The sequence below is a fragment of the Podarcis raffonei genome, chromosome 13 (genome assembly GCF_027172205.1).
Source record: "Podarcis raffonei isolate rPodRaf1 chromosome 13, rPodRaf1.pri, whole genome shotgun sequence".
NCBI classification, from domain to species: domain Eukaryota; kingdom Metazoa; phylum Chordata; class Lepidosauria; order Squamata; family Lacertidae; genus Podarcis; species Podarcis raffonei.
This window is the reverse complement of record NC_070614.1, coordinates 24,252,674-24,271,758: the sequence shown is the minus strand read 5'-3', so window position 1 is coordinate 24,271,758 and position 19,085 is coordinate 24,252,674. Positions and strand designations below refer to the sequence as shown.

Below are 19,085 nucleotides of genomic sequence, written 5' to 3'. Positions count from 1 at the left end.
TACATTTTCAAACATGAATGTGTAAGCCGGGGGAATGGAGCCTATGGCCCTCCATGTTTTGTTGGACTCCAACTCCCTTCATCCCTGACTACTGGCTATGCTGACTGGGTCTGATGGGAGTTGGAGTCCAACAAAACATGGAGGGCCACATATTCCTCATCCGTGCTTTGCAGACTGGTGAGGGCAATGCTGGCTTCTGGGATTCCCCTTCTGTGGGAGCTTTTTCTGAGAAACTCTCTGGAGTGAGGGGGAAGGCCCTGGTATCTGCATCATCTGCTCCTTTCTCTGATAGCCGGATGTAGTCTGACCTGCTGCAACAGGATTAACTCTTCACTGTGCCCTGCAGGCTGGCTCCACGAACTGGGCAAGCGGATCGAGGCCCCGTACATCAACAGCTCTGTGGGAGGACCCTCCATCCGCAGCGCCTACATCGCTTCCCTCTACTTCACCCTCAGCAGCCTGACCAGCGTGGGCTTTGGCAACGTGTGCGCCAACACGGACGCCGAGAAAATCTTCTCCATCTGCACCATGCTCATTGGCGGTAAGTCCATCACAGGCAGGGCTGCATATCTCTCGTAACAACAAGCACACTGTGTGTGTGTGGGGGGGGGGAGCATAGGGTTTTGGCGCTGGTGTCTAGCATCCAGATAAACCTGGTTTCCATTTTGCCAGAAAGCAAGTTTCTAGTCCTTATCGTTCGCAAATGTGGGCAGGGCCTAGCAAAGTCTTGAAAGACAAGGTTGAGATGGGGGACTGCTAGACAGGATATTTTCACATGCTAAAAATAGGGCACGTGTTTGGTGCAGAGTGCTTTGCCCCTCCTAAAGATAAGCAAAAGTAGAATAAATTAGGCAACAACAACAACAACAACAAGCCCACTACCACCCACTACCATGCCCACTACTATGCAATGCAACATACCTGGGCTCATAATTTAATCGGGTGGGGCTTTGAGTGGTGCTGTTAGTTGACCAGAGTCCAGGGATCAATGTGAGGGTGTGATCTTCACCTTGTGGCCTTTGGTATGCATGTGGTGCCTTTTTGAAGTGGTTTGAGAGGTGAGCTTCGATAGTTAAGACTTGGGGCTTATCCACACTTAGCTTTCCTCTACTCTTTCCAGGCATGGTCCATGCTTCAAAGCTCTGTTTCTGAGTACACTTTTTTCTCTCTCTCCAGAGCTTTCCCTGCAAAAACCTGTTTTTTAAAGCTGGATTTGGAGCAAATGGCAATCCACAGAAAGCCCAAATTGCCAATTGTTCCAATTGAGCACTAAAAAGCAGGTTTTCATGGGGAAATATCTTGGGGGTGAGGTGGGAGACCATGCTTGAACACAGAGCTTTAAAGCACAGACTTGTGTCTGGAAAGAGCGGGGCAAAAGTTAAGCATGGATAAGCCATCAGTCTGCCGGCAACTCATTATATGTCTCTGGTCTGTTGATCTCTCTCTTTCATCCTCAGTTCCTCCCATCTGTAAAATGGACATAAAAGAAACAAGTGTAATTCAGAAAATGAGAGGTGCAGGGGGCACATGCCTGTCACTCAGCTGATGTCAGCTGGTCAGCAGGTGGGCGTGGTTTGGGGGGAAATGGCCTTTTGGGCCAAATTAGGGTCCCAAGATTGGCCCACAGGTGGGAGGTTCTCCACCCCTGGTTTAGAGGTGACAAAGCAAACTGTGTGGCATGCTAAGTTGTCCTCTGGCAGAGCAGCTGGGATGGCTGCTGCCCCATAGTTTTCTGACTGAGACAGCTGCTTTGCCATGCCTAGGAACACAGGAAGGCTGCCTTGCACTGAGCCAGACCAATAATCTATTTAGCCCATTGATGCCTAGACTGACTGAAAGCTGCTCTCCAGGATTAGAAGGCAGGGAGCATCTCCTAGCCCTACCTGGAGATGCTGAGGATTGAAGCTAAGATGCTCCAGCACTGAGCTACAGCCCTTCCCCTCATGCCTAATGATAGGGCTGGCCCTGATACCAGACCTGAAAAGGAGTTAAGTCTTGGGAATATGCTACGGCCGTCCTATTCCAAGTGCTGCTTGGGTGATCATGAGAAGGAGGTGGAAGTCAGAGAGGCATCCCCAGAAGGAAGCGCTGTAGTCATAAAGTGACTTTCGTTATGGTCCCATAGACTGGAAAAATGCATGTTCAGGTCACATCAAAGGCAAAAATATTTTAGATAACCTAAATGGCTGTGCTTTAGAACTTGAGACGAGGAGATTACTCTCCTTTGAGAGTAAAGCAGGAAGAGTGAGAAATAGAGGGGGTGGGTGGTTTATTACTTTTGTCCAATTTTAATTTTTTGTTTCTAAATTTATCGTAATGCTCTCATAGGGCAGTCCAGGGCAGGGGAATTCCAGGCTCAGAAATAATTGGCCCATATTAGCTTTATTAGCAGTGATAAAACCTCCAGGCTCAGAAGCAGTCTACTTCTGGAATACTAGCCATTCTGGATAAGCAACAGATGAAAAACTGCTGCTTTCATGCCCTGCTTTTTTTATATAAAAAAAATTAGTTTAGTTTAGTTTAGTTTAGTTTAGTTTAGTTGTTTAGTTTAGTTTAGTTTAGTTTAGTTTAGTTTAGTTGTTTAGTTTAGTTTAGTTTAGTTCAGTTTAGTTTATTACATTACATTACATTACATTACATTTATATCCTGCCTTTTTCTCTGGAGAACTCAAAATGGCACACAGGCTTCTCCCCGTCTCTGTTTTATTCCCACAACAACCCTGTTAGGTAGGTTAGGCTGAGAGACAGTGACTTGCCCAAAGTCACCAGTGAGCATCATGGCTGAGCTGGGATTCGAACCCTGATTTCTCAAGTTTCTGAGCACAATTCAAAGTGTTGTTGCTAACCTTTAAAGCCCTATATGGCCTTGTATACCTGAAGTAGCGTCTCCACCCCCTTCGTTCAGCCTGATGTCCAGCTCTGATGGTCTTCTGGCAGTTCCCTCACTTGTGACAGTTCCCTTACAGGGAACGAGGCAGAGGGACTTCCGGATAGTGGCACCCACCGTGTGGAACGCCCTCCCATTAGATGTCAAAGAGATAAACAATTATATGACTTTCTGAAGAAATCTGAAGGCAGCTCCGTATAGGGAAGTTTTTAATGTTTAATGTTTTACCGTATTGGCCTGAATATAAGCCACACTTTTTTTTCTAAATTCTGACACTGAAAAGTTAAAGTGCGGCTTAATTTCGCACCCTTACAAAAATTGGCTTTTACGATATTGCCGCTGAAACAGACATATGGTAAAACGGAACGAGTGTGAGTGCCTGCAAAAATTTAAGGGAGCAGTTTATATTCTGGTATTGTCTTTTTTTTCTTTTTTCGCCTTGAATTTTAAAGGTGTGGCTTATATTCGGATGTGGCTTATATTCGGGCCAATACGGTATTATGTTTTTATTTGATGTTGGAAGCTGCCCAGAGTGGCTGAGGCAACCCAGTCAGATGGGTGGGGTATGAATATTATTATTATTATTATTATTATTATTATTATTATTATTATTCCTTGTCCAGCACCCTAACCACTACTCCACACTGACTTGTGTTCCATCTGTTGGGAATAGGATGCCAATCTAGATAGGCCTAAGAGGGCTCTTCTTCTCTCATGCCCCTTTCCTCCTCTCTGTCCCAGCTTTGATGCATGCCGTGGTCTTTGGCAACGTGACAGCTATCATCCAGCGCATGTACTCGCGACGCTCCCTCTATCACACCCGCATGAAGGATCTCAAGGACTTCATCCGTGTCCACCGCCTGCCCCAGCAGCTTAAGCAGCGCATGCTGGAGTACTTTCAGACCACGTGGTCTGTCAACAACGGCATTGATGCCAATGAGGTAAGGGCAGCTCGCTCTGTCAGTTTTAGGCTGGATTCCTATGCCCCCTTATTATAGAATAAGCACAACTGAACTGAATGAAACTGACTTCTGACCAGATGTTCATAGGACTGAATACTATTAACCCCCTTCTAAGGGTCACGATGATTTGGGAGATTCCCCCCAAAATCTGACTTTTTGCATTAAGGAAAGTGAGAGGAGCCTGGGGGTCAGACCCCGGCCCATTTGTGGGTTGTGGTGGCACAGTGGACTCCAGTTGCACCAAACCCTGTGCTGACGCTCCCTGCTCCTCCTTTCCCTTCAGCTCCTGCGGGACTTCCCAGATGAACTACGAGCGGACATCGCCATGCACTTGAACAAGGACATTTTGCAGCTGCCGCTCTTTGAGAGTGCCAGCCGCGGCTGCCTGCGCGCCCTTTCCCTGCACATCAAGACATCCTTCTGCGCCCCCGGGGAATATCTCCTCCGCCAGGGAGACGCCCTGCAAGCAAATTACTTTGTCTGCTCAGGCTCCCTTGAAGTCCTTAAGGACAACATTGTACTGGCCATTTTAGGTAAGACTCTGGGAGAGCCACACAGTGCAATCTGTGTCTCTTTGGGGATGCGGGGGTGGTCTCTGTATTAGGGCCAGGCTGGGGCCACAAATAGGCTCTGTGTTGGGACTAGGGCAAAAATCAGTCTTGTTTGCATTTTAATGAGAAACTATCTGATCTGTGCTTCTCAAACTAATACATGAAATCTGCACTTCTCCAAATTTTGCGATGCAGTTCTCTGGTCAAGCAGTTTGCAAAACAATGTGTATGTTAGGGGGAAATGTGCACAGAAATGCATATATTGGTGAAACTAACTACAAAAATTCATTATGCTAGAGGGACTTGTTTGCAAGAATGTGTGCATTAGACAAAACTGCAAACAAAAATACATTTATTATAAGAAATTTGTACTAAAATGCTGATTGATTTTCTTGAGGATTTCTGTTAAATTTGCAAATTGCTGAGGAAATGTGGAAAACTGAATTTAAGATATGAAAACTGAGAAACTGAGGGCAGATCCACACCAGGAAGTACAGTAGTACCTCGGTTTAAGAACAGTTCAGTTTACAAACTCCGCAAAACCGGTAGTGTCCCGGTTTGCGAACTTTACCTCAGTCTAAGAATGGAATCCAAACAGTGGATGGGCACCGGCAGCGGGAGGCTTCATTAGGGAAAGTGTGCCTCAGTTTAAGAATGATTTTGGTTTAAGAACGGACTTCCGGAATGGAATAAGTTCGTAAACCGAGGTACCATTGTACATTAACAGATATTTAAAGTGCATGGCTTCCCCCAAAGAATCGTGGGAAGTGTAGTTTCACCCTCAAAGAGATGCAATTCCCAGCAAACTCCAGCTCCCATGATTCTTTGGGGGAGGCCACATGCATTAAATGTGCTTGAAGTGTATAGCATGGATCTGCCCCGAGATAAAACAAAATTGACAAATTAATCCATTCCTGATCATTAGCAGTGCTGGCCAGGGCTCATGGAGTGTTGGAGACAAACAACACCTGGAGGTCCACAAGTTCCCCGCTGTATATTAATCCTGTTCTGGAATACGCCATTGGCATAAAGCAGGCAACAGCTCTTGGTTTCATGACAGGGAAATCCAGGTTCCTGCTGTCCAGTCCAGAGACATGTTGCTGACACAAGGAACACCCTTTGTGAGCCTAGAAAAGGCTCTGAGACCTCAAAGCATGCACAGCTCACTAGGCTAGTCCCAGCCTCAACCCCGGCCCATGGGACTCCCAGTTTGAGCCCCTCCGTCAGAAGGTGGGGGAGAGATGAGGGAACACACAAGTGGCCTCCCTGCTTCCAACCCCGTTCAGGCACTCCCCAAATCCTGACTCGTCTTCCTTAGGTAAAGGGGACCTCATTGGGGCTGACCTGCCCAATAAAGACCAAGTAATCAAGACCAATGCAGACGTCAAGGCGCTGACCTACTGCGACCTCCAGTACATCAGCCTGCGCGGGCTCTTCGAGGTGCTGGAGCTGTACCCCGAATATTCTGCCAAGTTCATGGCCGACATCCACCAGGACCTCACCTTCAACTTGCGGGAGGGCAGCGAGATTGAGGTAGGGGTGTTTGTGTGCTGCAGGTGACCGTCATCCCCGCTTATCCTGCCCCCTTTCTACCTGTACTTCTAGCCATTTGACCACACAGGGCCAGTTCCCACCAAGACCAGACCCTTCCCCTTCCCCAGGAATCATTCACATCCCCTGCTAAAGACACCACATCCAACATCATTACTCCCAGACCATGAGAATCCATGTTTCCAGCGCTTCCGACTCCATCAGCACCCTTCCACCATTTGCATCTTGCCGCTTTCCCTGCGCAGGCAGAGAGAAAGAGAGAGAGAGACTAGGGCCACATTTATCGTGTGGCTTGTCCTGGGTGAAAAGCTCTTTTTAAAAAAATTAATTGCCAGCATGGGAAGGAGGCCCCATCTGGATTAAGAGCATAGCAGGAAGCAAAGGGTTAAATCTGCCCTAGCCCCTGCCATCATACAATAGGAGCGTGTGTGCTGTCAGTCTGTGAAAGAAACAGCAGTCAAGGGCAAATGATGTGAAAAGCGTCCCATCCAGTCTGACCTATTTCCTCCACCTGTTCCCCAGATCCAGCTAGCCTTCATAGGAACATAGGAAACTGCCTTATACTAAGCCAGACCAACAATCCATTGAGCTCAGTGTTGTCTACACTGACTGGCAGCAACTCTGCAGGGTTTCAGACAGGGTCCTCCACCAGCCCTACCTGGAGGGGCCACAGATCAGACTTGGGAACTGAGCAAAGCAGGGGCTCAACCATTGAGCTGTGGCTTTTCAGATAGAGACAGGCAACTGTTTCTGTGGCGTTTTAAGCATCTGTTCCCAGAATCTCTGCACACTCATGCCTTTTGCGCCGCTGTTGCCCCTCGTCAAACGTATCTTGCATGTTTCTGAAGTGCTATACACAGCAGACGATGGCATCCTCATTTCTGCAAAATGGGGGGGGGGAGCCTCTTCTGGGTGTGTGTGTTTTCAGAGGGGAGAGTGCCGGAGGCATTTGTGGGGCTGTCTCCCTGGGAAACTCTTATTTACGGATGTTCAGGTGGAGGAGGGGCTATGGCAGGGCCTGCACAGCTTGACTGCCCCTCTCTCCCATCCCCACTTGAATGCAGCCTTGCACCATACCTTGCCAGGTCCTCAACATGGCTGCAGGCCCAGGCAGGCAAAGAGTTCAGGAGGTTAACAGTGACCCTAGGGGGCCACCATACGTGACTGGTGGCAGGCCAGCGCTACCATGCAAGGAAGTGGTCTTCTTTATTCAGTTGGTAGACCGTGACTTTTAATTTCAGGGTCATGGGTTCAAGCCCTGCATTTGGCATCACACACTGTTCCACCTGCATTGCAGGGGGTTAAATTAGATGACCCTTGTGGTACCTTCCAACTCTACCATTCTATGATTCTGTGGTGGTGAGAGATAAAAGCAGGAATTGGGGTTTGAATGGTTCAGCAGGATTTTTTAAAGCAGGGATGGTCAATCTGTGTCTCCTCAGATATTCTTGAACTCCAGCTTTAATCAGCCCCAGCCAGCAAGGCCAATGGTCAGTGTTGATAGGGCTTTTAATCGAACAACATCTGGAGGGCCACAGATTACCCAGACCTGTTTTAAAGTGTTACCTGCAGCAGTGTGTGTGTTTGTGAGTCCTTCTTTTGGGCAGCAAAATGCCACATGTTGGCATTGGCTGGCTTCATAAGTCTAGGTTAAACAATTAGCAACCTATACAGTGATAGCAACCCCAAACAAGGCTTTCCCCAAGTGGGGCTGATGTATTCAGTGATTCCATTTAAGCTCATGAATTGGTATACAGACACAGAATTCAACATTCTATGAACAACAGCCTGCTTCTTTTCAAATGGCAAATTTCAGCCTGTTGTTGCTGCAAAGAGAAGCTTGAAAGTGTGTGAACAATGGTAAAATCTCAGAAACTGGGGGGGGGGGGAGAGGTGGGACTTCAGAGCCCTGAATAGCTACATACTTGGCCATAATAGAAGCAGAATAAAAGCTGCAAAGTCATCGAATAGATGCCAATATAAGCACAACTGAAGCAGGTGGTAGAATTTTACCTGCAAGGTTTATTGCACACAGCCCAAAGCCAAATCTAACTGTCCCTCTCATTGGAGCACCTCATGCCGCTAGAACAGAGCTCAAAACTCCGTTATTTGCAGGACGCTTTTAAAGTATGGCATGCTGAGGTCTGAAAAGACTCCTTTGCAGAAGGAGAATGGTCCAGTCATTCAATAGGAATCATGCTCATTGAACACTGCAGAAGAGAACAAGAGCCCTCGTGGATCAAAGCAAATGCCTAGCCAGTCCTGCATCCCATTTCCCACAGTGGCCAATCAGATGCCTCCGGGACAAGCAGGGCAAGAGCGCCATAGCTGTCTCCTGCCCTTGTTCCCTAGCAACTGGCATTTGGAGGCACGGCGCCTCTGATCCCGGAGGTAGCATAAAGCCAGCATGAGGGGTACAATATAAATTCATTTGGTTTGTATTAAGTCACCCTTCCTGAATTAATATGCTCACTCCTCTGAAATTTGCACTTGCCTAAAGTTTGCGCTGCAGTCCTCCAGCCAAAGAACGCATAGCAAAATGGGCCTGTTAGTGAAAAGTGCACACACAAATGCACACTGGTGAAAAAATGTACCAAAGTGTGTCCTATTATGGGGAAAGTGCTTGCAAAAATGCAGTGCACACCCACCCCACCCTTGGGTGTTAAGAAGACTTTTGCCTCTTCTTAAATGCAGGGAGGTTCGACAAGTTGGATCGTTCCTTCTGCTGACTCCTTGTTATCAAGCTTGCAGAAAATAGCAGCAGTTATTTTTGCCAAGCTTTCTCCCCACAGATTTTAAAAAAACAGGTTGAGGGTTTTCAAAAACTGCCTTCATTTTTAATGAAGGAAACAATATATTTTCTGCTCTTGATATCTCTTATACGTATCGATATCTCGATATAAGATTCCCCATCCCTGGCCCCTCCCAAATGTGCTTCTCCTGAGGCGTCATCAAAGCTCAAGAGTCCTATACGAAACAGTGATATCTTGGATGTGTTTGTATTGGCAGTGAGGTCAAGAAAGGCGAGTGAGGACAGTGGAGCCATGAGGCAGAATATGACCGCTACCTCAAGCAGTAGATACTGGAGGCAGTGGGAGCTTCAGTGAGGGGTTGAAGGCCAAAACTGGACACATGGCTGGCCCTGAATCCCTGCCTGCCAACCTCCTGCCCTCAGTGTAGAAGTATGCTTCATCTGGGCTCAGTTGACCTCTATATATGAAGGTGGGGTCCCTTGCCTCAGGCAGCAAAATGTCTTAGACAGATCCTGGGAGCTTCCCCAACACCACCAAATATTGGTCGCTAACTGAAGCCCACCACCAACAGTCTAAAACTTGAAAGACCTATGAGTCCTGGTGTGCATGAATTGAAGTTGCCATTTAAGCCACAGCTTCCCTTCCCTCTCTTCTGCCTGAGGGCCAAAGCAGACATCTTTTCTTTGCCTGAAAAATAGCTCTCTCGGTGTACGTGTATATAAACTGATTTGGACCAGGGCTGGGCAGCTGTGGGGGGGGATTTGTGGGAATTAGACTCTAGTTCCCATTTGCAGTGTGGAAAACAGCCCTGGGTGATTAGACCCTTTAATTAGTTCTCTTTCTTTCCCTCCTGTAAAAACTATGCAAGGCGCTCCCTTTTAAAGTTTAAAAGAACATGCTGTATAACTTAGTGTGCTTTGCAGTTGCAGATCAAATGTACAGTGCAGGTGGGTGTTTCTTAAGTAGCTAAAACATCTTACATAGATTAAACTGTTACAGACTAGCTAACATTTACAGACTCAGAAGCAGACAGCAGCACAACAAAGATGCTGCTCTGTTAAGACTGTTCAGCTAACTGCCATAACTGAACCAACTGCCATAACTGCCACAGAGCCTATGACAGTTCTACAGCTCTTGCATTTAACCCTTTACATATGCAATTTGGATGCTAGCATCCCATAGAATTAAACCCCTCTTTTCCACTGTTCCCCAATGGAAACCACTCATCACTCCAAAGTTGCTGTTAGCTACAAGCAGTGGGGGGGAGGCAGGTGCAGTACAAGTTCCTGTCTCTTGCTCCCCCTCCTCCCCGTGGTTAATAATATCTTCAGTGAGGGAGTGGAGAGGATTTAAATAAGTAAACAGTGCCGAAGAATAGGTTGACCACCCTCCCCTCTGTACCATGGCTCTGATCCCACTTGCCCACCTGTTTACTAAGCCACAAGTCCAATGCAGGTTTATTTTTAAGAGCTGTTAAACATGAACAACTGCTGACTGCGTCGCTCAGTCACTCATTTTAGGCTGAGGCCACATCGCCTCCCCTTACTTTCCGTTTCCTCTGCTGTTAGACTTCACACCTCCCAGGAAGCAACGCTTCAACTCTTGTCATATATGGACATTGCTGTAACTAAGAACAGAATGTAGCATCCCCCATAAGGTGTTTTTAAGCAAGAGAAAATACGCCTAGAGGCAACAGCGGCTGGTGCCCATTGTACCCATTGCAAGCAGAACCAACTCGTTCCAGTTTTGCCCCCATCCTCTCCTCCAGTACAGTTCACCCTTGGCTCAACGCACCAGGTCACTTCCTCCCTGCTGCATTTCTCCTCCTGTTTGTGTCCTCCTCCGTCTACAGTTTCCCCTCGGCTGAACTTACCCACCTACCCACCCTGCTGATTGTGATGGTGGTTTTTGTCCACTAGGACCAAGACCGTGACCAGCCAGTAAACGCCCGTAGGCTCTCCAACAGCCGTCGGATGGTAACATGCTTTGGGCACTACCGGCCTGGGCTACATTCGAACCAGTGACCTAGAGGTGAAAGGTCGTGTGCCCACCCCGCCTCCCGATACAATCCTGCCCTCCCTCGCCCACCGCCACACCTCATTGCTCCCATCTGTCATCACAATGCCCACCCCCATTCCCCTGAACTTTCTCCCCCTATCCCTGCCTGCCCTCTTGACACTTTGCTGTAGCACATGGAAGTTTGTCCATCCCTAGAATGGTGTGGGTGAGTGAGTGCAAATAGATAGAAAGGGCGCTTCATGAGCAGAGGAGGAAAATATAGATAGAATGAAGACGGGTAGAATGGGAATAAGAGGAGAGGTGGACTCTAATCCGCCTTGTGTGTATTCAGTAGAGCACGGGGGTTCTCTGCATATGTTGTAATGGACACACACAAGGAGGGAGGCAGAGCCTTCCATCGCAAACTTCATTCTGCCCAAGTCTGTCAAATAGCTACTTGCCATGATGGCTGGAGGTTGTGCCCTGTCTCCAGGGACTACGGACACAGCAAATACCAGTTGCTGGCACCCACAGGAGAGGAGTGCGCTCTAGCTCCTGCTCAAAACAATGCATGGTTGTCAGTTTCTGCCAAGATGGTGCAGGAGATGCTTCCTAGAGAGGTCAGAACCAAGGTGAAATAGCATCTGTCTCTTCAGCTTTTGGTTGGGTGGTCGTCAGTCTGGCAACCAAGAATGGTCAGCTTTGAGGCAACAACCCTGATAGACTCTGAAAGAGCTACCCAGTCTTTCTTGTTTCATTGTGTTGTTGTTGCTGTTTTCCTTTCTAGGGACTTCTCCGATTCTCCAGGTCCCCACGTTTATCCCAGGTAACTTTTTTGTTGCAGGAACAGAAGGGCACAGGGGTGGGAAAAACTGCATTGATTATAGCCAACATGAAATGGACTGGGTGGACGGGATCTCAGGAAACAAAAAATAAAAATAAAATAAAAATCTTAAGTTTGTTCGTAAGTTGCTTGCAAAAACTTGAGTTTGTACTCTCCTAAATTATTTCCCCTACACCTGAAAGCCTGAGGGCTAAGAGCATTTTCACCCTGGCTTGTGGTGCAAATATGAACTAGTTTGAAATGCTTATTTGCATGACAAATTGATACCTTCCACCTAAACAATGATCAGATGGTCACACATCTAAGTTTCTTAAATGTGATTTAAGCCTCACCTATAATAAAGCTGCCTTTCCATCTTCTGAATCTTCTTCCTTCCTTCCCTCTTGTTTAGCCTCACCTTGAAAGTGGTGCTGCCCCTGAGAAGCCCCTGCCCTCCATCCAGGAGTATGGCGAGGACTCTGAGGACTTCTTCCAGCCCTCGCCAGCCACCATCACCCGCCGCAAACTCCTCTTGCCCAACCTCAACAGCCCCGTGAGGCGCGGCTCCTTCAGCAGCCTGCTAGGAGATGACCTGCGCCAGTTCTCCGCCCTGCGGCGAAATTGTCGCTCCCCAGCCCACTGCAACCGAGGCCGTAGCCCCTCTCCGCAGTGTCGCCGGGAGGTGCAGCTCTCCGATGAGGGCAGCAATGGCCGGAAACCTGGCAAGCTCCTCATTCCCTCCCTCATGAACTACGGAACCCCAGACCTCAGCCCCAGGTAAGCGTCCTCATTGCATTCCTGAATGGCCATAGCAGACAAATGGATTTGGCTCGTGGGGTATGATCCGCTGGGAAGTTCTCCTTCGAAAGCCTCAATAAAATGAATAGGATACGTTCAAGAAGGAAGCAGTGGTTTTCTGTAGCTTCTTTCCTTTTAACTTAGATTTAGGTTGGAGAACTTCCTAGCACTGGGGTGTAGGGTGGGTGTCAGGGAGCTGTCAACAAGCCAGGACATCCACAGGGCAGGCGCACACACAGAAGGCATGGAATGTGATTAGCTTTTTATTAGCAGAAAAACAACAACACAGCAACATCCTTGGTTCGTCTCAACTCAACGAAGGCTTTGCTGAAACTAAGCTCTAGCCATGCCACTCCTCTCTAGCCTCTCACTCTGGATCGCTCCCAAGCAGGGGGTAAGCTCCTCCTGTGGGCCTGTCTGGCACTCCTCAAGCAGGGAGAAGAGTCAGCAGGACTAGGGCTGTCTGCATGCATGCTGCGACTCTCAGCTTCTAATCCTGTCCCGGAAGGCCCTCCTTCTCCTGACCCCCCCCCTTGATCTCTCAAGTCTCCTGCTTCTATCAGCTCCCAGCTTATCCTTTCCGCTGACTGCTCCTCAGTACCCCACCACCAGGCTCCAGGCTCTAAGGCACGGGTGTCAAACACAAGGTCCGCGGGCCGAATCCGGCCCGCCAGAGCTTGTCATGTGGCCCGGCCGCCAGCCTTCACCTTTTATTCTCGCTTTTTTTTTTTGACACAAGAAAGCCGCCTCTTCAGCGCATGCGCGGCAGCCTACAAGCCAGAGAACGTCTGCCCTCTAGCGGCGCCGGCCGTTCTACACAGGAAACCTCCGCTTTACATGCATTCAGGAAACCTCCACTTGTTTTTATATTGAGCGCATGCCATCCTGTGATGTGACAGATCCAACGGCTGCCTGAACAACCGGCCCTTTGAGGGTGACCAAACTGCTGATGCGGCCCCCCGATGAATTTGAGTTTGACACCCCTGCTCTAAGGTGTCATCTTCCGAGCCCTCCCTGGAGAGTTCTTGGGAGTCAGGCACCTCCCACTCCTCCTCATCCATCCGGCCCCTGACAGTGGGGGGTCTGTTTTCCATCCAGTGCTCCATTTCCTCGGAGGGATAGGCTGCCCCTGAATATGGAGGTTCTAAATTCGATATTCAATTGCCACTGCTTGACCCTGTATTACCACTTTTTGACTCCACCCCGCTGCATAAACTAATCTGTCTCCCACCTCCCTAGAGTCGTGGATGGAATTGAAGATGACGGTGGCGCATCAGAGACACAAACCTTTAGTTTCAATGTGGATCAGCCCACGCAGAGCTCGGCGCAGGAGCCTCCAGTGTCAGGTAGCGATGGCAACGGAGGAGATGGGTCCTTCCACCTGCCTTAGAGAGCAAGAAGCCACTTAGCCGTCAACCATTCAATGCTCATTAAAGAAATGTCTCGCACACTATTGAGCAAGCAGATTCAGCCTTCTGTTGAGCATCAAGGCTCATTAGTGAGCCATCAAGTTAAGACTGGCCATCTCTTCAGTTGACCCGCCATGATTGTATTTCTCTTAAAATAGTTAACATGTGACAGCTCACTCAGAGAATGAGTTGGGAACCATGAGATGTTGCAGAATGGCTGGGTCTAAGGCCCCTCCAGTTTTGTGGCTGGATTTCCTAACAGGCCAAAGTGGGGAGGGTAAAAAGAGCCAGGGGGAGAGGAAGCCCACATGATACTCTCTGGTTGTTAATGGACTCCAACTCCCATTATCCCCAGTTGTGGACAATGGTGCCTGAGGATGATGGGAGCTGTAGTTCAACGACATCAGGAAGGCCCCATGTTAGCTGCCGCTGAACTAACTGCTTCTGTGGGGGCTTCATTTCTATATGGCTAGATCTTGACCCCCATCTTGTGACTAGAGGAAGTAAAATGAATTATAATATATAAACTTGTGCAATTGACATAGGTTGCAGCAGTCAGCTTTTCTCGGGGCAGAATTAGGCTGGATTCCCCCCTCCCCAAAGTGATAAAGCTAGGTTTGGACTATACCACTTTTGACTGCTGGTGGTGACTCACATGGCTGAATGGGGCTTCTTTGCTCCCACAGGTCCCTCTGCAGGCAGGAAACTGTATGGCAGGGGAAAGGGATAGGCCAGGAGCCTTCTCTGCAACATCCACTTATTTATGAATGGCTTCTGCCCACATTGTAATATGTAATATCCTATGCACCCCCGAAATCTATATCTGACATTGTATAGTCCAAATGCAGGCTTACCACTTTGGTGAGAAGTAGTCCTTTGTTCTAGCAGTAGTGAAGCTTCATTATTTAAAAATAACTATTTTAGAACAAAATATACACAGTTCAGGTTTTAGGGCGACAGTGGGGAACCTCAGGTCCGGGGGTCTGATGTGGCCCTCAGTACCTCTCTGTGTGGCCCTCACTCCTCAGTGGCCTTGCTTTACACCCTCCTTGAATATTTTTGCCCAGCTGGAATGTGTCCTTGGATAATGCCTCTTGCCTGCCTGGATAGAGGGGAGGCTGTGGAGAAACTAGCCTGTTTCAAAAAGCTAACATTTATATTCATTACTCTGCCCAGTTTTGCCTCTGGCCCCACCCACCACCCTTGGGCTACCAAAGGTCACCCTCCCTTTTTAGGGGTTTTCTCCAATGTGATGACCCCTTGCTCATACAAGCACAGTGTCGGAGGATTGGGCAGAAGGCAAATTGCTGCAAGTATTTTCTCTAACACTCTCATCTCCCCCTCCTACCCCTTGAATTTCCTTGCAGGGACGGAGCAAGCCAACCCTGTGCCAACTGCAGAAGCTGATGAGGTAAAGCAGAACATCCGAAGGCTGAATCAAGAGGTAGGAAACAGCAGGGCTTTATTTTATTTGATTTGTGAGTCACTAGGACGCAGTCCTGGCATCAGTTTTCCCTGCCGGGGCTGTGTCCTAGAAAATACAAAGTCAAGTTTAAAATGCTTCTGAGCATGGGCAAAGTGCATTTGCCTTACCACCAAGTAAGCACAGCATGCCCTCATACATCAAGGACTAGGGGAAACTCTAGATCAGGAGGTGATGTTTGCAGATGTCTCTTTCACCCTGAAAACTAAGTGGGGTGGGGAGATGCATAGCTGCAGATCACCACTAGCTGCAAATACCAGGTTAGTTTAGTTTAGTTTGTTTGTTTGGCTCGACTGCATTTATTCCTGCCCCCACGCCCCACCCATGGGGGAAGGAAAGGGATGAGGGGGTTGATTTTTCTGTGCATCCGTGGTGTTGGCGTTTCTGACTCAGGGTGTCAGGGTTTAAAATTAGCACCGGGTTGGTGACAATTTCATAGCAACAAAGCCAGCCTTCTCTTTCTTCTTCTCCTCTCTCTCCCCCCACCCTCACCCCACAAAACAAGTTGCCTGTGTGTTCTGCTCCTCATTCTTCATAGGAGCCCGTCTCAGGCAGAGCTTTCTCTCCCTCTCTCTCTCTCTCTCTCTCTCACACACACACACACACACTCCCCGCCCCAATGTACTGGCTCCTCCCCTTTTCCCAGCTGCTACATAAAAGCCTCAAAGACTTGAAACAGATCGGATCAGAAATAAGAGGCCCACAGCCAGTAGCCGTGTCTTTCTGTGTGGACACATGGAGGGATCAGGCCTTTGTAGAGAGCATTCTCAGCACCAAATGGATTATAGTCATTGCAGCAGAATGAACTTCAGATTGACAAATAGTGTGGGACAGGGGCAGCATGGGGATGATGTCGCTGTGTGTGTGGACCACCTCAGAAAGCTGCTTGCATTGATGCACATTATCACACAGTGCATACATGCTCATCATGAGGATGTAGTGGTTAGTGTTCACATACCAGGGTTCACATACCCACTTAGCCATAAAGCTCACTGGGTGACCTTGGGCCAGTCACTTTCTCACAGCTTAAGTTGCCTCACAGCGTTTGTGTTGGGATAAAATGAGGACGATGTATGATGACTTGGAGGAAAGGTGGGATATAAATCAAATAAATAAGCAGGCATGACACTCTCAACGTGCTCTATATAAATGCTAGGTATTGATTCTTTTTCTGGTTTCCCCAGATCAACAACCTGAACCGGGAAGTCTCCCAACTCAGTCGAGAGCTGCAGCATCTGATGAGCCTCCTTCAGAGTCAGCTTGCCATCCAGCCTTCCTACGCCCCTGCCGCGAGCTGCCCTCACAACTGTGCCCAGCCCTCGCCTTCCCCGCCTCCCACCAGTAGGCTGCCTTCGTCCCAGAGCATGCCACCCCTTGGCCTCCCAGCCTCCTCGAGTGCAGACTTTTCAGCCTTCACCAACTCCCTGCCTTCTTCTGCCTCGTGCAAAGAGCACTTGGGACCTGGGGAGCAGAGGGGTTCCACTTCCTGTGGCCCCACAAGCCCCACATACCAATACCACTCCCTATGGGCGGACACGGGACACGGAAGCCACCACTGTGGCCAGGCAGCCAAGGGGACTTCTTCCCGGTCGAGCTCGCCCACGCCGTGCCCCCTTAGCTCTCTCTCCCCAAGGAACTCTTTCTCCACTTGTTCGGGGCAGGGCTGCCCACCACCAGCACGCTTCCACTTCCGGTCAAGCTCAGAGACCTTTCACTGATGCCAAGTAGCCTCCTGTTACACCTTCTCCCTGATGGTTGCTGGGGGCTCAGGACTCTGCAGAGAAGCCGAGCAAGCTGGGCCCCAAGATTTGGCTTGTTGGTTGTTTATTTTTTTTCTTTTGTAACCAGTAGATATATTTTTTAAAAATTTTCCATGCGGGAGGCAACTGTTCCCATGAGAGCCGAAATGAAGCGAAATTTTGGATTCCAGATTTAAGCGAACATTTGGGTTTTCGACGTTGTTTTTAAAAGGCATTTTTAAAAGAAAAAAACACAGGCAGTTGAATCGTGAATCTTGCTGGCGCATTTTGAAGGCAGCAGCTGTGTTTGCATACCGAGCTTTGCATTGTCCCAAGAAGCTGAACACATTATGATTCAGCACTTAATCCATAGCTTCCGGCTACGTGCAAACTTGGAAATTCTGGCCAATGGCTTTGAAGCAAGCCAGTATATCAAACCAGCTTCAAATCATGGCTTCAAGTCCACCTTGCTTTGAAGCTATGAACCAGGGATGGGGAAGATGTGGCTGGACTATAACTCCCATCATCCCCAAGCACTGGCTGTGCTATCTGGGGCTGATGGGAGTTAGTGTTGTTGGACTCCAACAGGGTCACAGGTTTGGCCCCTGTCAGCATGGGATGATGGGAACTGTAGTCCAAAACATCTGGAAGGCAGCAGGCTGGGGAAGTCTGTCTAAATCTAACAGCATCAAATGGCATGTTGCAATATGTTGTTGCACACCACCTTAATCTCCAAGCAGTGCGAGATTCCAGTGATTCTAGGTGCGCACCCAGAGTTCGTGTTTCCTTTTGGGAATGAGGCACAGCAGAGACTGTGGTGTCATAACTCTTAATGACCCATCACCCAGGCAATGATTACCTGATCACAGGAAACTAGCCTGGCTTATATTTTAACACTTGCTGGTCCAAGGGTTAGAATGGCTCTGGCACCCAGTTTAGCTTTCCAAGCTTTGATTAAATTCTAACACTTACTGGATCTAGGAATGCAGAGGAGTCTGGCACCTGCAAACTCATAACACTAAATATGCAGATGCACAAGGCTGATTCAAATTTTGGTGCTACAGAGGGAAAGTAGGCGGGTACCTTTCCTCCCGTGAGTTAATATGAGCACAATCTATCAGGAAGTTCATATGTGCAAGCCTCATTGAAATGAATGGGAGCTGTGCAAGAGCAATAGTTCTGAATAACACCCTAGCTTGGTGGCAGAGCACTTGCTTGCATGCAAAAGGTCCCTGCTTCAATTTCTGGCATTTCCAGGTAGGTCCGGGAAAGGCTCCTGGAGACCTGCTGCCAGCCAGTGTAGACAATACTGGACTAATGGTCTGATTTGGGATAAGGCAGCTTCCTATCATCCTGTTTCAGTTAAGCTTGCACAGGAGAATTTCCATTAGAAATTATCCTACAGGTTAGCTCTGCCCATCTCCCACTCTGCCACATTTAATGAGGCTCAGATTCCATTATTTGTAGCAGACACCCCATGACAGAGTTCTTTCTGGAGCAGAATATATGTGCATATTTCTTCAAGCAGGAGCATGTTAGGAGCAAATGACTAGGGAATTTTTCTTCAAATTTATTTCATCTTTACTTTTTTCTTTCCTCCCCCTAAAACCTTCAGAATCAGTGTACACATTGTACTTTTAATGCACACTGGAAGCACATTTTCCCCCTCCGAGAATTCCCCCTCCAAGCTTATCCCTCTCAGAGTTACAATTCCTAGCGATCCTTAACAAACTACAGTGTGTACACAGCCTTTTCTCTGATCACTGATTGCTTTTCAATCCTGCCGCAGGGCCAACCCCCCTCTACTAAATTATTGTTTTATTTCTTTTACTATTTATGGTGAAAAGGGGTGCAGGAGGGGGATATGTTATCCTTCCGTGAAATGTCTGACAAATTAAATAATTTGTTTTTCTACTCTGTTCTAGCAGTTCCTGATGGCTGGGGGTGGGGGTAATCTAAAAAAAAAAAAAAGAGGAGAGAGACCTCTGGGTAAAAGCTGCAGCATTTGTCCTCTTTTTTCCAATCTAAAGAACGTAGATTGACTGACTTTCTCTAATTAACCAATCTCTTTCTTGTCCTCCCTGGAGGCTAATATATCCTGACAGCTTGAACCATTTCCGGCTGCAAAACC

At 48.2% G+C, this 19,085-nt stretch overlaps 1 protein-coding gene across 1 annotated transcript in view; it reads left to right on the top strand.

The window, feature by feature from the left end:
- KCNH4 (potassium voltage-gated channel subfamily H member 4) overlaps nucleotides 1-18,868 on the top strand; it is a 50,177-nt gene extending 31,309 nt beyond the window's left edge. Inside the window, exons 8-16 of the mRNA XM_053363768.1 lie at nucleotides 347-541; nucleotides 3,629-3,828; nucleotides 4,133-4,382; nucleotides 5,719-5,933; nucleotides 11,490-11,528; nucleotides 11,938-12,302; nucleotides 13,563-13,669; nucleotides 15,100-15,176; nucleotides 16,400-18,868. Coding sequence (XP_053219743.1) covers nucleotides 347-541; nucleotides 3,629-3,828; nucleotides 4,133-4,382; nucleotides 5,719-5,933; nucleotides 11,490-11,528; nucleotides 11,938-12,302; nucleotides 13,563-13,669; nucleotides 15,100-15,176; nucleotides 16,400-16,933 — 1,982 coding nt within the window. The 3' untranslated portion in view covers nucleotides 16,934-18,868. The remainder of the gene's footprint in view (nucleotides 1-346; nucleotides 542-3,628; nucleotides 3,829-4,132; nucleotides 4,383-5,718; nucleotides 5,934-11,489; nucleotides 11,529-11,937; nucleotides 12,303-13,562; nucleotides 13,670-15,099; nucleotides 15,177-16,399) is intronic.
- Nucleotides 18,869-19,085: the final 217 nt, after the last annotated feature.